General features: G+C 38.9%; 1 protein-coding gene across 1 annotated transcript in view; it reads right to left on the reverse strand.

Moving 5' to 3' along the window:
- LOC139735873 (tyrosine-protein phosphatase non-receptor type 11-like) overlaps positions 1 to 22,759 on the reverse strand; it is a 59,634-nt gene that overhangs the window by 22,475 nt on the left and 14,400 nt on the right. Inside the window, exons 2-4 of the mRNA XM_071646622.1 lie at positions 11,083 to 11,205; positions 1,382 to 1,576; positions 62 to 224 (exon numbers count right to left, since the gene is read on the reverse strand). Coding sequence (XP_071502723.1) covers positions 62 to 224; positions 1,382 to 1,576; positions 11,083 to 11,205 — 481 coding nt within the window. The remainder of the gene's footprint in view (positions 1 to 61; positions 225 to 1,381; positions 1,577 to 11,082; positions 11,206 to 22,759) is intronic.

A 22,759-nucleotide genomic window follows, 5' to 3' on the forward strand; every position in this document is an offset into this window, starting at 1 on the left:
TAAGCAGCGACACATTTGTGGCACATCCAGCTGATAAGCAGGAAGAGCAAAGATAACCCACCTGACAGCGGATCATGACGTGTGTCACCTTGTCCTCTGTCCTCACTGACAGGACGTAGTCACCTGGCTTGCTGTGGCTCTCTCGTACTAGATAGCTGCCATTCTTTCCTTTCTCTGTCAAAGACTTCTCTGCCTCACGTCCAGTAATGTGACCATGGAACCATCTTGCAAAAGAAAGAATATGACGGAAACACTATGATCTAAAAGACAAAATTGAGGTTCCAATCTGACAGTCAAAGAAGTAAAATATCACACAACAACAAATTAATAGCAATTACAAAGGAACTTCAGAATCATCATTAGACATATTTTCATTTTTTCCAACACAAATAATGGAACACACCATAATCAGGTGACAATCACAATAAGTATCTCAGAGATACACATTGTCATACACCTAGCCTGGGCTACACTTCCATACAGCACCCACAACATTGTGCACGTACATGCGTACCTTTCACTGAAAGACCTTGTACTCACCACCATAGAGCATCTCTTCTCATGATTCATGTTTGTCCATCCTTAATATCATGCACATATGTTTTCATCTGCCATTTGCCACTTATATGCTACTCAGTCCATTAGAATGGAATGCTCAGATATAAAAGAACCTAAACCAAGCCCCAAGCTTTAGTTACATATGTATAACAGTGTAGCTTAGATCATAGTGTGCTTTCAAATGTGCAATCAAGTTATTAGTTTTCAATCAATACACCATACATTACATTGTCTGACTAGTTTGAAAGCACAGTGGTCTTTTCACTACAAGAGCCACTGCAAATACACTTCAAGGTCTTTCATGAAAGGATGAACTGTTCCCTACCCTACTCAAGGAGATGCTTAACAAAGGCAGACATCCTCTTTTCCAATACATATACTGGCATATAACCCTCTCAGGTTGATACCTCCACCATGCCTCAAAACATGACATTTAATTTCAAATTTTCATTACCACAATACATTGGTTCAAGTTGACACCCACATATTCTTTTCTGACAGGTGGCACACGTGTTTAATGCAGTTTCACAAGCAAAACAGAGAGCAGACAGCCAATACGGAAAATATTACCCAATGATGTGTTCGTTCATCAACATTTTTCACTACAGGTCCTTTTATTTTTGTCTTTTTTTTTTTTTGCGGAAGACAGGGAGGGAATGTGCATGATGCAACACTATTGGCCTCTTGTTCCAGATTTTCTCTTCTTTGTACTTTACAATTTATCAGGCATACTATTCATTATTTGCATGATAAATCCATCCTATCCCTTTCTGCTCAGGCACCATAGAGAGCTTCTCATATTATTTTCCTTGCCATCGCTCACCTCTCATTGGTTGGATCTGCACAGTTAAGAGGGTACTTGAGGTCGATGACGTGTCCATTTCGTTCCTTGAGCTGATTCCGCCCCTCGGTGTAGTGCTGCACCAGCTCAGCCAAGGTAGCAAACTTCTCACCCCCATACAGGTCAAAGTAGTCACCTGTGTTTTGAATCTTGATGTGTGTGACCTCCCCATTCCGCCTGAAAAAATGTAGCAAGAGTAGATTGAAAGAAGCGTGAATGTCTTAATGCTGTATTACGAACACTGGAATTATATAGTAAATGATGCAAATCATATATTTATAGACAAACCATTATACCACAACAAATACTTCAGGTATATGTAGGATACAAGACAGTTGAGATACTAGCTTTCCTTTGGGGTGGATGCCACAGATGCTTCTCTATGTTTTTATAGTTAGTTAATCAATGAGATATCTTAATAAGACTTTGAAAATGCTGACATCATAGCATTCTAGTCTGTATACTTCTGGATATCACACCAAATATCGGTAATCTAAATATTGGTAATGCAGTAATACTGTCCATATAAAGACAGGTACTAGTGACGGAGTTGCAAGAAACTTCATTTACACACTGCATTCACATCATGTTTCAGCTGGAAAGCCTAACTCTGCTTGTACCACTTGTAAAACCACTATTACATATAGTTGGAAGTTAAGCCTTGAGTATCAGTCATGGGGCATAATTTCTATCACTTTGCCTTTTATTAGGACTAACATTTTGCCTTTCAAAAGTGGTCTACCAATGGGTCTCACGTTTACAGCATACAATATGTTCTACAGAGTGGTCCATTGCAATAAAATCATCATTGGCAAACACCATGCCACACATATTAATCTATGGTTTAAAAGGATGTATCAAAATTTAACCACAGTAACCAGAGTGACCACAAAGAAATCAAATCTCTACACCTGTGTCATCACCTTGGCAGAGCCATGTAAGGAAGTGTGACTCCAATGAGTTGATTATGTGGTCATGTCAGTTTCTGTGGTTCTACAGGCAAATTTGTTATGTTTACTAAATACTACGAAATGCACTGGAAATCATAGGATTACAGTATCAATGCATATAACTATCTCACCAATGGATAAGGTTATTGCCACAAACCAATAATCGTATATACGTACATGTACTTGAGCATTGCTGGTACTATCTTCTAACAGCATCTGTTCAGTGCAAAGACCACTGCTCTACAGGATATGAGTAATTCCTCTCTGTGATTATTTGACCTCATTGCATTGGGCTGCCCTTTCCTCTTAACATTCATGTTGTCTGATTCCAAAACTGGCAACCCTCTCTCTCTCTCAACCCCCCCCCCAAAAAAAAAAAAAACAACAAAAACAAAACAAAAACAAAAATGACAACTTTTTAGACAAATTTTCACATGCAAAAACTGAAAACATCTGGAGGCAGAAATGGTACTATATCAGTTTCACAAAAAAAAGGAAGAAAGTATGGATGGATTTTAATAATTACTACACTTTTTGTTGTTGCTTATAGTGAAATTCCACATCATATGCAAGAGCACTTCAATGAATCGAGTGAAATCTGAGGAACATATTGGTAGAGGTTCTATCAAAATTGAAACTAGAATAAAAGAGTCATGGAATTTAAGTTTCCATGTTGTTAACAATCTGTGATACTAGTGGGATTCACACTGATGCAAATTGAACAGCAGGATATAAATCTAGAGATTTACTGTACACTGCTATCCAAATCAAGAGATTTTTGCCTGTGTGGACATGAAAATCCCACTAAATAGTGCAATCAGTATTGTGATCCGAATCCCAAGAAATCTACAGATACATATATTTTTTAATTATCACGATAATTGGAGAAATAGTGCAATAATTCACATGGCAGCATGTGTATGAATGCTGGAGTAACAAATCTTGAGAATAAAATGTGAGATGAAAATGATTTTACTCTATTTCAATTTCCACATGGCATGGAATTGCACTTTAAGTGAGAATTACTATACTGCCAAGTCATGGAAACAAGGAAATATACACATGCACCTCTTGCTTCCTGCTGTGAGGAGAAACAAGTCTTGCTTCAAAATATATTCCACAGATCATCCACACCAAAGGATACATAAAACTTCAGATGGAGAGTAAATGTCCCCATAGATTTGTAAGTATAGACACTTAACATCAAAGTAGTGTAGGAAACTGATATGACATTTTGTTTTGCTTTATTTTCCCACGATGGTGACATTTAATGTATGTACTTCCTTGTCTTGCAGTTTTGCACTGCTTCAGTTGAAGCAGGTACAACAAAGTACAGTGGGATCAAGGCATTCTTAATTAAGCCAGTAATGAATTTCTTATTTGAGGAGCCAAGCTAATTTGATATTATGTAATTACTTGAGTTTAGAGGTCTATGCTCATGGGATGACAAGGGGCTTAGGAGGTGAATTTTTCATGTATAACCATGCGCTTACAAATTATGATTAAATGCCTGAATTACTTGCCCGACAACTAATGCTCACATTGTATGACATCTCACAGAAAGAACCTGCATAGCCAAAATAGGTTATAGCTCTAGTGTATGAATTACATATATCTAGTATTCATACTTGGGTGAACTCAGCAAAATGATAAAGTTTACTGAAAATTTACGCAGCTTTTAGTGATAATGTCATTCACGTGAAAACAAGAATTAATGAATTGTGTGAGTAAATTCTTTGAACCCAATTAATTCTTAAAACTGTTCAATGTAATGTGAATTGTACATAATAGCATAGAAGGGAAACATATTTTTGAGTTTGAATAGAGTGTCCATATCAATTCAATCATGCAGTTCTTACATGAATGGCTTCTACTATGAAATAGCAGGCAGTGATGTGAGCTTTTTTTGACCACCAAGACTGAAATCTGCAGACTCTAATGTTCATTCCAGATTATGCTATGAAATTATGCCTTGATGAGACCACAGCAGTGTAAAATGTTCACTCCAGAAAGTGTAACACTCCACTGAATTGTGAGTCACCAATTTTTTGAAGGGAGTCTGGTTCATATTCCTGGGTATCGTTAGTCAGGTATCTAATTTCGGCAGAAAGTGGTGAACAAGGGAAATCCTGGTCACATGATATCTCGTGCAGCTGACTGGCCTGGGATGGGATTACTAAATGGCGACCCTGTCTGCTTCTGGCTTTGGGCTAGTTTGGCTTTATGTCATGTCTTCTTTTGGGACATTCTATGTACCATATGAAAAAAGACAAAAACTCTGATTTAAAAAGAAAGAAGGAAAGAAAACTGCTCATGACTGTGGGACAGAATAACTGAGATCAACCCACCGTTTTCGATGGAAAGATTTTATTTCTGCACCATACTATACTTTTCCTAATGTGGATGTGGCATGCACTGTCTAATATTTGTCTCAGCACTGTATTTAGTAACTGTACTATGTACATTACAGATACAGTTTGTGTTAACAACGGACCAACAGGTACATGTATATTTAAGAGATAATACAACAGGTGATTCATGAATGATTCATACAATGTTGAAATCAGAATGTACCTCATCCTGCATGCAATGTGCAAGATGCTTAAATGTATAATGTATATTATATCCGGTACATGAAATCCCCTTTTTTTTTCTCTCTTTAGAAAAAAAAAGACATTATGATATATATTGAACTTCATTCATGCAGATTGTTTGAGCACTGTATCAATCTATTTAAATCAAGGGATTGAGAAATCAAAACATGTTGATTTAGCCATTTGCACTGAATATTTCATGTACAAAATGCGGTACAGAAGTGTACACATGTAAAAACTCAACGATTTAACTGAAAATCTTACTACATACTTAGATAAGTATACCCATATTGGGGTAATCAATAGGTTTCAGTAATGCCATATCAGTACATCATCCTATGTGTCATCAAACAGAAACCTCTGCTGGGTGTATTAGACAGGAATGTATGCTATTCAATCTCAAAACATTGCTTTTAATTTTGTCTCGTTGTTACTATAAAAGATATTACCTGGTACTTCTTTTAAGTCTGATGACTATCATGTGCTATATTTTGATTGGACTGATAAACATGATGTAATCAATAGGTTTCAGTAATGCCATATCAGTACATCATCCTATGTGTCATCAAACAGAAACCTCTGCTGGGTGTATTAGACAGGAATGTATGCTATTCAATCTCAAAACATTGCTTTTAATTTTGTCTCGTTGTTACTATAAAAGATATTACCTGGTACAGTTGAACCTCTCTTATCCGGCCTCCCTTTATCCGGATCTCTCTATTATACGCACGCAATCTCGCCGTGATTTTTTTTAAATAATTACGGGAGGAAAGGGGGATTCCCAACTCCTTGAGATCTCCTACACAAACACACATGAATTACATATACTTGATACATTTCTTAATGTGTTATTTAGGTAAATCATCCCAAGAATCTATAAAAGAAAATGATTTCATTCTTGCAAACACGAACCTCTATTTTGGGGTCTGTTACTGATTGTAACAATGAAAAGGTTGCAGTATACACATTAAGTCCTACATGTGGTACTACAATGGGCTACATCAGTACATGTGTATGTATGTACATGTATAAAGCATTGAGTCTCCCATATCCGGCCAAATCCCTTATCCGGATGAGCCCCGGTCCCGACTTGTCCGGATACAAGAGGTTCAACTGTACTTCTTTTAAGTCTGATGACTATCATGTGCTATATTTTGATTGGAATGATAAACATGATACTTGATTTTTGAAGATGCAACTATAGATACGGCTTTATGCAATTATTTCAAGCTTTTCTTTATTTTTCATGTCATACAATATTTTGTACACATCTGGGCAGAAAGCACACACACTTATCATGAGTTATGTCACAGTCAGATGAATGAGACCACATTGTCAGCTTCTCATTTATCAGAAACTTGCAGATTAATTGCAGTCAAAGTATTAGAGTTTCCTTTCAATCATTTGCCCCGTTTTGCAAAAAGCTTTTCAGGACTGATGCCTTAACTCACCATGCCTCCACTGAAATTAATTGGTCTTGCATGAAGATCTTAGGGACACTCACCCTTTAAAGTCAGAGTGCCTTGCCTGAATCCCATTAAGGCCTTCCCAGTAATCTTACATGCACTATGCCAGCAGTATAATTTGATACAGACAGCCCCTGTATGTCTGCACGGATTTATCATGGTCCATTACAGTATACAGTACACCCTACATGAGTTTCATTTCACATGGGATTGGGTTCTGCTCAGCTTCAGAGAGATAAGGAGGACAAATATTCCCTAATACTGAAATATACCCAACATCCAGTTTTATGTCTTCACTGGAGGAATAATTAAACACCCTAAGTATGCCAGAAAAGAAACTAATATAACATACATTTAAGCTCTCATATTACATAGTACGTGTACATCACCTGGTGTACATGTAGTATACAAAAAGGTAAAGCCTTGCAATTTTCTATACAGTAGCAATACACAACACTTATGCTGACAATAACAATAATTGCACTAATGTCACTTTTAAATTACACAAAACTTTTTGATCTATCTCTAAGCCCCAAAACAGTTCAACGGATAACCAGTTTGTGTTTTGTGTTTGTGTTTTTTTTTTGTTTTTTGGAGGAAAATCATTTAATTTTGTATCAGTTTGTTTTGCAAATTTCTGTATGTTTGGGATGATGGACACATAGGAATGTTACGAAAAAATATCACAACCTGATAACCTATCAATAATGCTAAAGGTAAATAGAGCTGATGCTTAAAAGGGTTAATTTCATACCACCAAAAACAAACAAACAAACAAACAAACAAACAAACAAACAAACAAACAAACAACCCTCCAAAATAAAACAATTAATTTCCCTTGGGAAGTTATATTTTTGTCTTGGAATACTACATTTTTCCTCAGCCCTATGCACACACACCTTCGAAAAAATATACAATGTACTGTAAAACTGGATATTTTCGTGCGACTAATTTTTCACGCTTGGCCGTGTCAGAAGACTTTCGCGTGTTTTTAATTCTGTGGAATAAAGACATCAAGTACTGGAACATATGGCATGCAAAAATATTTGTGTGCTTTTATTTTCGCGCTAGCTTCTCGTTGCGCGAAATGCGCGAAAATTTCCACTTTTACATTATGTAATAATCCTTTACAAAAATGACTTCCCACAGGGATCTCAAATGTTAATATCTGCATATATTACACCTCTTAAAGTTACATACATTGTAGACTCGTTGGTTTAGTCGAATGCATACGCGGGCGCACAGCACAAGTTTCCTACAGAGACCTATGCTACTGACTCCTCTTTAGGACTGATGATTTGACCCATTTCCATGAGTCTGAAAAAGTCTGATCCACTGTAGTCAGTGGTCCGATCACCGTTCAGCTCATAATTCGGCTGATGATGACAGCTTTTGCAAACTTCTTCTGTGACGTCATACTATTAAAGAAGCACGCACCCTGGCATCACTACAGACTGTGTGATGCGCAGAAGGCAACGTTACCTACATGTAGCAACACCTAGATACGCTTTACTTGACGACAGCTCAAGTTCGGCAATCTTCGTATCGATGCCAACGTGATCGGCACTATCATCCAACAGTGCCCCCGCAACTGCCGGGTCTATGCGTCTTTGAAGTAATATCAGTGTAATATCTTGTAACCGTGTGATATGGCACACCATAAAGGTACCCCGGGTTACAGCACTTGCTGTGTGACCTGTAGTGCCATTTTGAGTTCTTAAGGTATACAGTAATGAACTGCTATCATGGCAGCCAAATTTTAGCAATCAGCTGTAACAATCTGAATATCTATTCATCCCTGTCATGATGTGTTCAAAATAATTACAATAGCAATAGTTCATTTCATGAACTTTTTCAAACTGTTTTGGAGATTAATTCAGAAAGAGATCATTCTAATCCACAAACTTGGCTAATGATTACCTTTTTTTTAAATCTGTGGATGCATGCTGCTGCTGAGCTGCACTTACATGCACTGCCTATGTCATGTCACTATAGCAGCAAGGTCATTGAAGGACAAGTTCACCTTTATGAATACAATACATGTGGATAAAGTCAATAGAGCAAAATCAGTACAGGACATCAGTGAAAGTTTGAGGAGAGTCATTCAATCTGTTCAAAAGTTATGAATTTCTACAGTTTCGGTGCCGTCACTGCTGGATGAGAAGACTACTACAGGGAGTGATGTCACATGCATAGAATGATAAGGAAGTATAAAGAGAATACCATAAAATTTCATTTTTTTTTTTAAAAGAAAGTACACATTCCCTGGACTTGTCACTGTCTTGTGCTATGGGTAGTATTATTCCCACTGCTTTGTTGAGGCAAGTCAAGTGCTCTTCTTTTATGCAAGAAAAGTAAAAATAGGTGAAATTTTCTTCATATTTTCTTTAAATCTTTCTACATGTGACATCATAAACTGTAGAAGTCTTGCTATCCAGCGGCACTGAAACTTCAAAAATGCATATCTTATTGTCTGATTTCCCTCAAACTTTCACTGATGTGTATCTAGTGCTGCATTCACTCAACTCACATGTATGAAGGTGAACTTGTCCTTTTTAAGGTTTGATAATGTTTGGTACTGTAATCAAAGAGAGAGGAAAAAAAAAAGACAACAAAACACTAGGGGCCATAAGGGCGAGAATCATACATTTTCTTGGTAACCCAGGGTACAGTGCTAAAAAAAAAGAAAGAAAAAAAAAAAGCACATATAATTCAATATAATGGTGAAATGTTTAGTTGGTACCCCAGGACACCAAATACTGCATCACATACTCAAGATTTTATCTCAGTATGAGGCAGCTGTACTGTAGTGTGTTGGATAAGATATTACATGTACATATGACTCATCAGGACAATGGTAGAATGCTGTAAGAGGCAGAAATGGAAATAGAGACACAGCATCAGGAAGTTATCATTCCATCAGAGTCACAAACTCAAAGGTAAGCAGGCTTCCATGATTACACGCAGGATATTGGGACTCGGCCAAGAAGCATTGTCGTCCGACTCGGTCACAGTGTGTGAACCGGGGTTTGTACCTGGGAAAGCCAGGCAGGTCTTTGTAAAACACAATGGGGGCACTTTTCTGTGAATTGAGAGTGACAGGTAAAGGTCTGCTGCAAAGTCCACACAGTGCCAGTAGAGCACATGCAGACTTCCTGCTACACAAGTAGGGACTCCCCACAGGTTTGCCTAGATTTACTGAATGCACAGACAAGTATACAGAGGTTGCACTTCCTGGTTTAGTTGGAGTATAAAAGTATGATATATTATCTCAAAAACAAACACAGAAACAACTCAAGACAGCTGAAGTTAGGTTTGGTTTGCTATTATAAATCATCAATTGAATACTCTGCAGCAAACACTACACTACTGAGCATTTTATGTATACAATCTTGATTCATCTGATAAATTGGCACAAATGAAAGAAGTGATGTCATGAAGGAAGGACATGCAATTTCACATCATATTCACATTGAAATTAATACAGCCAAATCAGAAAAACAGAATGGCTGAAGTTTCATTAACATCAGAAAGTAATTGAGCTTAAAGGTTCACAAGATATCTTGGAGAGAGTGATATTACACACAGGTGATGCTTTGAACTCAAATCTCTTCTAATCTTTTGTTCACCCAAACATCATACCTACAGCAAAGAAAAAAAAATCAAACATTAAAAAGATTGGCAACTACAACCCTTACCCCTATACCGGGTACCATTTGTACATTATTGTAACTCAACTAAATTTAAATGTGGAGCATATAAGTTATTCTGTACATGACCTTTAAAGTAAAAAAAAAATTTTTAGAAAAGGTAGGTCAATACGAGATTTATGTGGCCATGAGATCATCACCATTTTTGATGTGGTTGCTGCTCATATCACTTCTTTTTTACACATGTGAAATCTTACACTGCCATAACTTTCATATTACTGGCCTGATTTCAATGAAAGCTCAAACCACTCTGGCTTCAACTCATACTGTATACTGAAGTCAATTTGAATGGTATGGAATTGCACTAAAATAGAAATATGGAGATACAAAAAGCTTTGAACAAAGGTCATTCTAAAAACAGCAATAGCTGTACACATACACACATTCAGAATTAAAAAGCATACAAACAGCGCATGCTCTATTAAGCACTATATTGGATTATAAAACAGGCCGAGGTGAAATAGACCTGCATGAGGGATAATTTAGTAGGAGTTCTAGATGTAGTGAAGTACTGTTGCATCAACAGAATATACAATAATTGTTACAGTAAATAGAACCTTCAATCTATTGATGCATATGCCGTAGGTCTACGGCCCTACCATAAAGCTCTAGACTTTACTACTGACTTTGTGCACACAGAGTACACTGTACATGTGTATTCTTGTACATCGTAGAGCTTGCTGAGCAGACTTGCATATAAACTGCATACTTTCTACATTCTGTGCTGTATTCATGTATACGCTGAAAGGCTCTGCCAGGCCCTACTACCCCCCCCCCCCCCCCATACTATACTGCACTATACTAAAATTTTTGCACATCCTTTAAATATCTAAGAAAAAATCTTAGATTGAGTTCGTGTTTAAATAATTTAACAAACATAATCTATTTAATGTCATGAAAACCTACAGAATTTTGTACATAGTAAATTGTCAGCTCGCCCTCCTATGTTCATCAGCCCCTTACCTGACTGAGAGAGTGAAGTCCCCTGGGTTGCTCTTGCTGGGGCGGCAAAGGAAACAGCCATCAAAACCATTGTCTAGCAGGAGTCTTTCTGCGTCTATGCCTGAGATGTTGGGATGAAACCATCTGGGTAGGAGATATAAAGAAAAAGATTATTGATCATAGACAATCCACACAGACAAGAGCCCCACAGTTCAAAACTTGCATAGAATAGAACTCCACATGCAAATAGCACCTATGTAATATTGTTGCTTTCATCATCAGACAAAGCTGATTGTTACTTTGTATAAAGTGTAAAGATACTTTCAAGTGATGAAAACACTGTGATAAATTGTATTTCTGTGATCATCTCATACACCTTTGTACATGTACACGTCAGACAAATGATTTGAAACATTCTATCTACAAAGGGCCCAATAAATACAACCACAGTATACACATTGTAGTTTGAAATACAGCTTCTTAAGATATGAACAAATGACACCGATATATGCACATTCAATTTCAATGATATAAGAAGGAATAGTGTGTATTGAATCACTGACTTTTACCTCATTACAGCAACAACAACAAAAACAAAAAAGACAAATATCAATACATGAGTTCATCCATACTAAAAGCACAAACTAAAAGCCAGGTCATCTACAATTTTTTTATTTCTTCCCCTTCATAATTCATCCAGACCAAAGTAGACCCTTAGAAATTCAGAAACTGGTTACAATATCAGTGACATGTTGCAGTTGTATATTCAAAAGCTTTACACTGTACATCATGGTCAACAATCCCAAGATTAGCCTCACCTCTTTCTTGCAGTTACCCCACACAAGAGACCCGCGGGTCTAGCGCTCACCTGAGTATCGCAAGTTCACCTTTCACGCAGTCACTAATCTAAATCACAGCTCTACCAAAATTTGACCAGGCATTCTCAAGTAGAAGATGAAAATGTACAATAAGGGCCCAATTTTTTTAAGATTCCTTAATTTGGGGGGATTGGGGCCCCCTGGGGCCCTCTGGGTGGGGCATGGTGCCCATTTTGATAAATTGAGATCCTGACCCCCTAGGGATGCTACCTGCCAAGTTTGACAAAAATCCATCATGAGGTTTTCAGGAAGAAGATGAAAATGTACAATTCAGGCCCCCATTTGGACCCTTCCAACCACCCCCACCCCCCCCCCCCTACCCAAGAGGGGCACCCCTGGATCTCCTATGAACAAACTTGAAACTACAGTCATTAATGTACTCACTCATAATATTATCTCAGCTCTATAACTTCTGATTCTAGAGAAGATTTATAAAGATTCCTTCATTTGGGGGGTTTGGGACCCCTGGGGGCCCCCTGGGTGGGGCATGGTGCCCATTTTAACAAATTGAGATCCTAACCCCCTAGGGATGCTACCTGCCAAGTTTGGTAAAAATGGGTCATGGGGTTTTCAAGAAGAAGATAAAAATGTACAATTTAGGCCCCATTAGGACCCCTCCTCACCCCCTCCCCTGGGTCCCAAGGGGGGCACCCCTGATATTGCCATGAACAAACTTGAAACTACAGTCATCAATGTACTAACTCATAGTATTAACTTAGCTCTATCACTTCTGGTTCTAGAGAAGAAGATTTTTGCGGATTCCTTAATTTTGGGGGGTTTGGGCCCCCTGGGGGCCCCCTGGGTGGGGCATGGTGCCCATTTTAACAAATTGCGTTCCTAACCCCCTAGGGATGCTACCTGCCAAGTTTGGTGAAAATGGGTCATGGGGTTCTCAAGAAGAAGATGAAAATGTACAATTTAGGCCCTATTAGAACCCTTCCCCACCCCCCTCCCCTGGGTCCCAAGGGGGCACCCCTGATTCTGCCATGAACAAACTTGAAACTACAGTCATCAATGTACTAACTCATAGTATTAACTTAGCTCTATCACTTCTGGTTCTAGAGAAGAAGATTTTTACAGATTCCTTAATTTTGGGGGGTTTGGGCCCCCCTGGGGGCCCCCTGGGTGGGGCATGGTGCCCATTTTAACAAATTGAGTTCCTAACCCCCTAGGGATGCTACCTGCCAAGTTTGGTGAAAATGGGTCATGGGGTTCTCAAGAAGAAGATGAAAATGTACAATTTAGGCCCTATTAGAACCCTTCCCCACCCCCCTCCCCTGGGTCCCAAGGGGGGCACCCCTGATTCTGCCATGAACAAACTTGAAACTACAGTCATCAATGTACTAACTCATAGTATTAACTTAGCTCTATCACTTCTGGTTCTAGAGAAGAAGATTTTTACAGATTCCTTAATTTTGGGGGGTTTGGGCCCCCCTGGGGGCCCCCTGGGTGGGGCATGGTGCCCATTTTAACAAATTGAGTTCCTAACCCCCTAGGGATGCTACCTGCCAAGTTTGATGAAAATCGGTCTTGGGGTTTTCAAGAAGAAGATGAAAATGTAAAAAGTTTACGCACGACGCACGACGGACGACGGACGACGGACGACGGACGACGGACGACGCACGACGGACGACGCACGACACACGACGCACGACGGACGCCGGACGAAGGGCGATCGCAATAGCTCACTTGAGCCTTTGGCTCAGGTGAGCTAAAAATCTAGCACCATTTCACTCCTTTAAAACCAATGACCGTACAAAGTTTTCTTGATTTCCTTGTACTGGTATACATGTATCTCTTCATAATAACTACTATATCCCAAGTGTATGAACAGCAGAAAGATAACATACAGCTGTGGTTATTTGTTTGAAGAACAACCTGTTTCAGCAGCAAGCCTACATGAGAAGGAAATGGCTGCTGATTATGGCAAAACATGTTCCATAGTCTAGAGAAAAATGCCTTGAGCCTGACACTGACACCAAACAATGGATTTCATGTTATCTAAACCTTCTGGTGTCAAAGTCACTGTGATTTCATGTAGTATTGTATATCAGACAAGAACTGACCTGTGCTAAAAAGCAGTTGCTCATGTGAGGATTCTTACTTTGATCAACAAAGCAGTCTGCGTGTTGGACCATGTGTTCAGTGCAAATATGATAGGCTTTGCTATCAATGTGGGGTGCTGTGGCATAGTGGATAAGACTCCCGACTCCCAATCGCAGGACCCGAGTTCGAGTCCCGCTCAGCGCTTACGTCCTTGGACAAGATGTTTTTACCCACAAAGTCCCTCTCGACCCAGGTGTACAAATGGGTACCTGGCAACGCTAGAGTAATAATAATAGCAGGGCCCTCTGGTAGAGCAGTGGCAACACTGAAGAGGCTACCCTGGATAATAAAGACCTTATTATTATCATTATTATTATTATTATCATCAATAATTCAAATTTAACGCATTAATAACAATTGGATTTCATTGTACAAGATAATCTCTCTTTGTTGTGATGACATACGTGTAGGTCAACCTGAATCCTACAATCACAGTCAGTTAACATTATAACTACATTGAGAAATTCTATGCCTTAAAAAATACAGATATTTGATATCAGAACACATTTATGGGGGAGGGGGCACCAAATCCTTAGAACTCTGTCTTAAGTAATGTAAATTTACAAAGTTATGTCTCAAACTAATTCTATTGTTCTCCACCATCATATGATGACATAAATGGTATCCCAGGGTACCAAATAAAAATCAGCCATTTTGTTGAATTATTTATTTTTTAAAGGTTGTACCCTGGGTTGCCAAAAAGTGGACATTATTTTGGTGCTAGCCACTGCACTGCACTGCACTGTACTGAAGACATGCTATTGCTAGCACAGCGTACCATGCATGCATACATGTAGTATAACATGCAATGGCATGGGAATGGCTATGTGCACGCACGTCACAGTGCATACATTTCTCTGCGGCTGTCCTCGAGTGGACGTGAGGTGGCGCTAAACAACGTGGTACCCCGGGGTAACGCGTGATGCATCACATGCCAATACTGTTATACATACAAATTTGTTTGTGTGATGTAGATGCATGCAAACCTGGTACACTACATACAATTGTATACTAATATGGTATCCAGTATATAGCAGTCATTTGTTCTATCTTGTAGGGAAGACAAATTACATCTATGTACAAATGTTATAGGTAGAATCAAGGCTGACTGAAGTTGATTGAGTTGGAATGCCAGTTTTCCCATGACAATATCATAGGTAAATGCCTCAGCAATAAGTGTATGAATCACATACATATATGGTCCGATACTATTACTAACTGGCTGATTGCCGCAACATGATTTACACCCACTTTGGGATTGACACAGGTACATTGATTGATTCAAGGTTACATAGTGGGATACGTGTCAACATAATTTAATCAGAGAGAGAGAGAGAGAGAGAGAGGAAAAAAATGAAGAAAAATAGTGACATATACAGTACAATGTAGCCCTACATTTGTAGGTGACATCAGACTGAATACAACACATACATTATGTACTGCCCCATGAAATGAGAAACTGAGGCCAACAGCAACTATGAAATTCAACCATCATTTGACCCAACATGGTACATCTTTGGTCGAGATGGGGCTTCAGGTTTACAACTATTTTGTGAGATAATGAGAAACCTCTTAATATGAAATGTCAGAGCATGCAATTTCACGAGAGATTCACACTTAATTGTATTTGATAACAATTGGTTTTGAAATGGCTGAGATATCCAAGACAAAGGGATCCCTGTAACAGGTGGGACCCACCTTTTATAAGAGGATCACTTTGTTTCATTTTGTTCTGTTTTACTTCGTTTACATGGAAAATTCCCTGTTCTGCTATAAACTAGTCAACACCTTTTGTATAATGCCTGGGAACATACATGTACTCCATGCCATGAAATTACCAGCAGACATCAAGTCAGCTACAACATGTAGGCTTACATCTTGATTTTACCTCATCATAGCAACGGTACTTTCCCAACCTAGGATACGTTATCCCTTTAAGATCTTGAACTTCATTATACCTATGAAGTTCAGATTTAGATAATAATGGAAAATGTAGAATTACTTGTACATCTTTAAAAATTCACATGATTCCTGTGGGGCTTGACAGGCCAAATTCCTCAGCATATCTGATTTCCACATGTGCAAGCTTGCAAGCATTCATAGCACATGCATGTACATAAGCACATAATGCAAACCAAATTATCTAAATTGAAGGTTCACAGGGGAGACACAGTATATGAGGAAACCTTCTCATTAGCCAATTACCTTCTAAGGAGGTCAGGTGACCTGTTGTTTCATAAGGAATGGAAGCCAACACTGAAGGGGATTTCCCCTTTTGTAAATCATGTGACTATTTTGTCCTAAAAGCTTGGGGTCAACCATTGAGTGATATCGCCCTGGGGCGCACAGTACACTGCCTCTGCATGAATTATTCATTGTACTGTTCAATCAATGAGCAAGTGCCTTTCTCAAATTCATACTGGGGCCCGTTGCATAAAACTTACCATTGAATTTCAATGGTAACTACCGTCAAAATTAGGCGTCACAGCCAATCAGCATCAAGGATTATAAGATTTACCGCTAATTTGAAGACTAACTGCTAAAAAGGAGCGGTAAGTCCAGCGGTAAGGGTTTTATGCAACAGGGCCCTGGGCAGAGCTGCAATGTATCCCTATCACAATGACAATCTGCCTGTTTTGAGATGCAGCTCAGTCTCTCTGCAGCAGACAAGTATTCGAGCATTTGGTTTACATAATATATATTTGCCCTGAAATTCTTGCAGGTACACCTCTGCCAATCTTAATAAGAATCTTGGGATAAAACTCTCCATCTCTAAACAGAAAACCCACAGTGTCCTCTTCATCCTCAACCCTTTGAAGACTAGGCCCAAGTATACTTGGGCAGATTTCTATGGAAAATGAGTGTTATTGCAAAATCAGCTCTTGTTCTCAACAGGTTAAAGAACACCACTTGAAGTAAGACAGGTAGTAACGTTACATTTGTCCGGAGTAATTCCGGGGGGGGGGGCACTTTTTTGCACAATACATAAGAATACATAGATCTCGGTATAAATACCACTGAATTTGACCCCCCGTACCTAAATTAAAGAGTAAGCTAAAGAGGATCCCGTCCACCTAAAAAAGGGATCCTTTTCCTTCTTTTTTTTTTTTTTTTTTGGGGGGGGGGGGGTGTCAGCTGAAGAAACCCGAAAATGGAATCACAAAGTGGCGCTGAAGGCCTTTTTTTTTTCCCTTTTTTTTTTTTTGCTTGTTAGCTGATGAAACCCAGAAGTAGCACCAGGCACCGGGAGTATAAACTGGCCCCCCCCCCCCCTTCTACTTTTGAAAATGTGGCGCCGGCCATGTATAGGATTCATGACCAGCTAAGACTGAATTCATATGTCTGAACATTGCATTGTAGGTCCATGGTCTGAAGGAGCTCTCTGGCTGCTTATTGACCTATCTGCACCCTGTTGGGACTCAGGGGTGCCAAAATAGAGCAATTTATATTCCACATACTAAGAATGTTGCAATAGGATTGTTCCAGAGCTGATCACATGATGAAGCATAGTTTTGCCCATCACATCACCTGAGAAGAAAAGTTCGTTACACTCTATGTTGATAGTTCCTTTTGTTTCGCTGATCTCCACACAGTCCACACAGTCCTAACGCAAGATGAGTACTCGCGAAATAAAAGTGCGTTGCACTGTGGACTATCATGTGAACTAGGTCACTTGATAGTACACAGTGCAACGCACATTCACTTCGGTGCCGTGCGGTGCGCGCAGCATATTCATTGTTTTGTCATCTACGCGCACACATAGCCTAAGCCCTAAGGATACCTAAAGACAGCTAAAACGGTTTCAGATGTGGAATAAAATGGGAATTTCTAGCACCCTAGATGTGGAATATAAAGCAAATAATCAACTTTTAGTTTCAGACAATGAGACAAACTATCACTTTCTCGGCGATCTGAATGTGTACGCTATCTTTTCTCAGCTGCGCTTCAGAAAGATAGCTACATCCAGATCGCCTCGGAAGTGATAGTTTGTCCCATCACCTTTACCAACGTTGATTATTTGCTTACTAGCATACCAGCCATGTCTTCTGTGGAGTGCAAAATTCCCATCTTATATGTATCAAACCTGTTTTAAAGATTTAATATACCAGTTAAACAAGAACAAAGAATGAAGATTACACATGGACGATCTGCTCAGACTTGAACCAACAGCTTTAATGACTGACTACTGCATGTACATTGTATGTACACAGAGCTCCATACAGATCATTTGGTTTTGTGCCACTGGAAAACTTTTCAACCAGTACTCAGTACAGCAATTATGTCACACGAACGTTCACAAAATTTTTACATTTTTTTTTTCTTCTTTAGTAGACATGCAGTATCCAAGGCAGTGCATAAAGGATCACATATCAATTTGAACATTTGGGAAGAGACTTTTTTCCATAAGGAGAGTCACCTAAATAATGATTCTGACATTGCATGAGTTAACAATATCAGGAAAGGTAGAACAGCCTGTCTAATGAAAAAGCTTTCACATGAAAACAGAATGGTGAAGAACAGGGTATAATTTACCTTCTCAAAATTGAATAGCAATTTTAGTCGAGGGGGGTAGATTTTCAAAAAACTACTGTAGTGTACACTTCTATGTAATAAAATTGCTACACAAACACTATTTTGTATAGCAGTCACACCAAAATGCATAGCTAATTGCTATGCGATACCAGGAAAATTATTCCCTGAAGAACAAAAGTTAGAGCAATTTTACTGTCATGCAGCCAGCTGGGATGCCTCAGCTTCTTACGCAGACACAACATGTGATATTCATGAACATAACCTTTCACTGACAGTTTGATGAAGTTCATTGACTGATCAAATTTCTCTGCTGCCCAAGGATAGACCTTTATCCCTCTCCACACAAGGAAAATTTTGATGGCCTTTGACCACAACTGCTTATCTTTCACCCCTGTTATGCTAGGAAACTGATTGTTATAAATCCACGAGTATTTCTAAACTTATCACCATAGACATTCCTAGCAGACATTATGGTTTGAAAACGGCATTTTCATTTTATAATTTATTCTTGACTATCACATTGTATAATTGTAAAAACTTAAATGGAAGTGGCACTTTAAATTTCCATAACAATGAGTCAATAACGCTGTGCTGGTGTGCAGCGCAAGCTCTATTTGATCATTTAGGCCTAATACAAAACAAAAACAAAAACAAACCATGGAGCACTATCTCTATCCCGAAACTACAATTAGCTTTGTAGGTTTCCTTAGCAACTGTTACATGTTAGGAAAAGAAATTTCAACTGTAAACTCTAAAATTGCCTTTTTATTATGAAGTGACAATGTTTTAGCCATGATAATAAGGGGAAAATTAGATGTGATTCCCCCATATATATGCTCTGCCCATACATGCTGCACAGTAAAATGTAACTCCGCATTATCGCAAGCGCACAAGTGAACCCTGAAAGTGTGACCCCACCTGACCTCTATACTGTATGTTGCACGCAGGTGCCTATAAAAGATTAAAATGTACCTCCTTTTCATTTATTCATTTGCACGTATGGCCAGCGTACCGACCTGACTGCTAGCAACTAAATCTTTACATTATATGCGATAGGGAGATCTGTAACACACAGCAACCTTGGCCTTTCACCCTTTCCCAACTATTATATTCATGCAAACAATTATCAATTCAATTCTATCTTTTTCTTTAATTTAATGGATATTCCTAGCTGAAGTTATGGGATTTTCCTGGAAAGAAGGGATTTCCAAATGACATCCCAAATGCCTCTGGTACCCTTCTGGACAGAGGCATTAAAAGTTCAAACTTACTGTAAAAGTGGAAACTTTCGCAGTGTGGAAATTATTGCACATTTCACGCAATCAGAAGCTAGCACGAAAATAAAAGCATGTGAATATTTGGGCATGTCATACAAAGTTTGTATGTTCCAGTAGTTAATGTCCTGATTCCCCAGAATTAAAAACATGCAAAATTCATCTTACTCGGGCGAGCGCGAAAAAAAATTGCTCGTGTGAAAATATCCACTTTTACAGTACCTCGTAATTAAGAAAAAAGTAGAATAGCACGGCTTTGGAGGCAGTTGAGCCTCATTAGACAGTAAAGGTGTGAAAATAAGCCATCATATGAGCATTTATAAAATAGCTTCTCACAAGATTGGTCAAAAGGATACTGTAGGAACACAAACTTCATATTTAAAGAAGCTGTACATCATGGACAGAACCCCTCAGCTGAGGAAGTTCCCACATCTTAGTGGCATGGGAATGCCTGTGCTTCACATACAATGTATGTCACGAGGCAGTCCTACTTTATGACATCAAATCTAATATAAATTGTAGTTCCATTCCCCTACAACTATGGCAAACTGTGTGAACAGCAAACAGGGACTGTTCCCATAATATTGGAAAACTTATGATAAAGTATGCATCTAGTTGTTGTTTTATTTACCTTTAGTACATAAAAGTAGGACATGGAATACTCCCCTAGCTACCTGTATGTAGGCAGGGGAAGTACATGTAAGAGCAATTGTCCTCTAGGGATTATTTAAGGGGCATTTCATGGAGCCTTTTGTCAGATATTTCAGGGCTGCCAACTCTCACACATTTTGACCAAATCTCACGCTCTCACACTCAGTCGCAGCGGACGGCTATAATTAACTCCCCCGAAACCAATGAAACGTTTTGAATTTTCAACCATCACTGGGGCAGTGCGAATCGGGCGTTCTCATTTTCACCAAAATTTCACCTTCTCATATCTCCGCTATTGTACATTGACCAAAATCGCTCAAACTTTCAGTATCAATGCAAAATCATGATTTCTATCTACATACCAAAAAATCACGAGAAACGATCCTTTTTAAGTTATTCAATATTTCATGTTTCTCTGTCTCGGAAAACTACCGTCCAATTATTTCCAGACACATCTGGACGCACCACTTAATATTCATGAAACTTGACATACATATTCATAAGACATGTGCGGACGTTAATGTAGCCCTGTTCGCTTTGCCGAAGACCTATTTTTGAAGTTACAAGTAAAAATAAATGAGGTATCTTGTCAGAAATCTTGGAGCAGCAAATCAGAATAATGACGTCATATTCTACGAAAAACTGATTTGCGCTTGCGCAATGAATGGACTTTCCCATGCTGCTTCGATCCAGCGAGCTGATTGGTCGATGCAATGCAGCGTACTGTTACTGTGCGATGCGAGGAGGCTGCTGCGGATGCCTAGTAAACTGCACATGCATGCTATGAGAGTGGGACGCACGGGGTGTCGATAAGTACAATGTAGCAGTGTGCTGGGGATCTCGCCACCTCAACGACAAGCACTTACGTTATCAGAACTGGCCTATTAAAAAGAATGTAGCAAATATTTGAATATCTATCGGCTATGATACCATTTATGCAGTTGCAAATTCATGACATTGGATTATTCGGACTTAACGCAGATTTTACTGCACTATAGTAAGTAACATTACAACTACGAATTCCCGGGTAGGAGTTACGATCAGAGTACGGCACTGAAGTACAGGTGACGTTAGAGCGACAAAGATGTGGGTACGTGGGACTGTACCCTGTCTACCCGTCTGCGAATGACTATGAAATTTCGTGCTCGGAACAAAGGTAGAAAGTGCACCACTTTCGATTATTTCCAGACATATCCGGACGCATGACTGGTCCAATGTGATATTTAAGAGTTCCGGAAAGAAATACATACTTAGTAACATACTTGAAAGTCTTTTGTTGTTCACGAAGTCAAAATGTGAAATTTTAGCAGTGATTTCTGACAATTATTTTCCATTTTGAGAGTGAAGTTATGCTCCATTTTGGAATATTTTCTCGTCGTTATTTTAAAAAGTTAACATAATGGCAGGTTAAAATGAGGGTTTTACTTTTCATGACCGTTTGAGTTATCAAAAAATATGAATAAATAGTAAAGTTACAGCAGTTTTGCTGCGACACTTTCCTAGCGGTTTACATGCGAAACGTGTTCATTCAAGAGGAAAGCGAGGTCAGGTCAAAATGAAAACAGAGAGTTAATTGCACCCGTCCGCAGCGACTGCACTGATTAACATCATCTCACACACAGACAAGAAAAAATAAATAAAAATCATGAACGTTCTAATACACCCGTGCATGCAAAACCCCACCTCCGCATCGCTCTTCAACACAGTCGAGCTCATTTTCCCCTGTATCAATATCGTATACTTTACTTTTTACCACACAATCAAAGGCTGCGTTTATCATCTTTCCCCACTTTGAAATGGCTTTTTCCATACCCACTATCAAAAGTCTTTTCCAAAGCCCTTTACAAACGGCTTCCAAAATAAGTTTATCGACTCATTGCCAACATGAAACTGGCCTTGTCACTGCCAAGCTGCATTGCGCCGTTTGACCCGAGAAGGGGTCATACACGTATGTACATGCCATACAGCGCGAGCTTTAAACCGCAGTACAAAGTTGTTTCAAAATAGCTTTGCATTTATCTCGCTTCTAGAAACATGTTTCTGGCTGAAACCTGTTTCAGAAAGCACAAATTTGCAGTTTTCAAAAAGGCTTTCCAAACCCCATTATCAAAACAGCTTTGTGCTTATCATCTCTAAAAAAATCCCTGAAAGCCATTTGGAAAACCTTTCTCTGCCCAAAATGATTGATAAATGCACCCAAAAACCAAACAATTTGATTGGTGGTCATAATATGGTCATTTGAGGGTGGCATTTTAG

Source organism: Diadema antillarum, unplaced genomic scaffold, assembly GCF_040938485.1.
Source record: "Diadema antillarum isolate AM-2024a unplaced genomic scaffold, OU_Dant_1.0 seq00000604_RagTag, whole genome shotgun sequence".
In the NCBI taxonomy this organism is placed as follows: Eukaryota; Metazoa; Echinodermata; class Echinoidea; order Diadematoida; family Diadematidae; genus Diadema; species Diadema antillarum.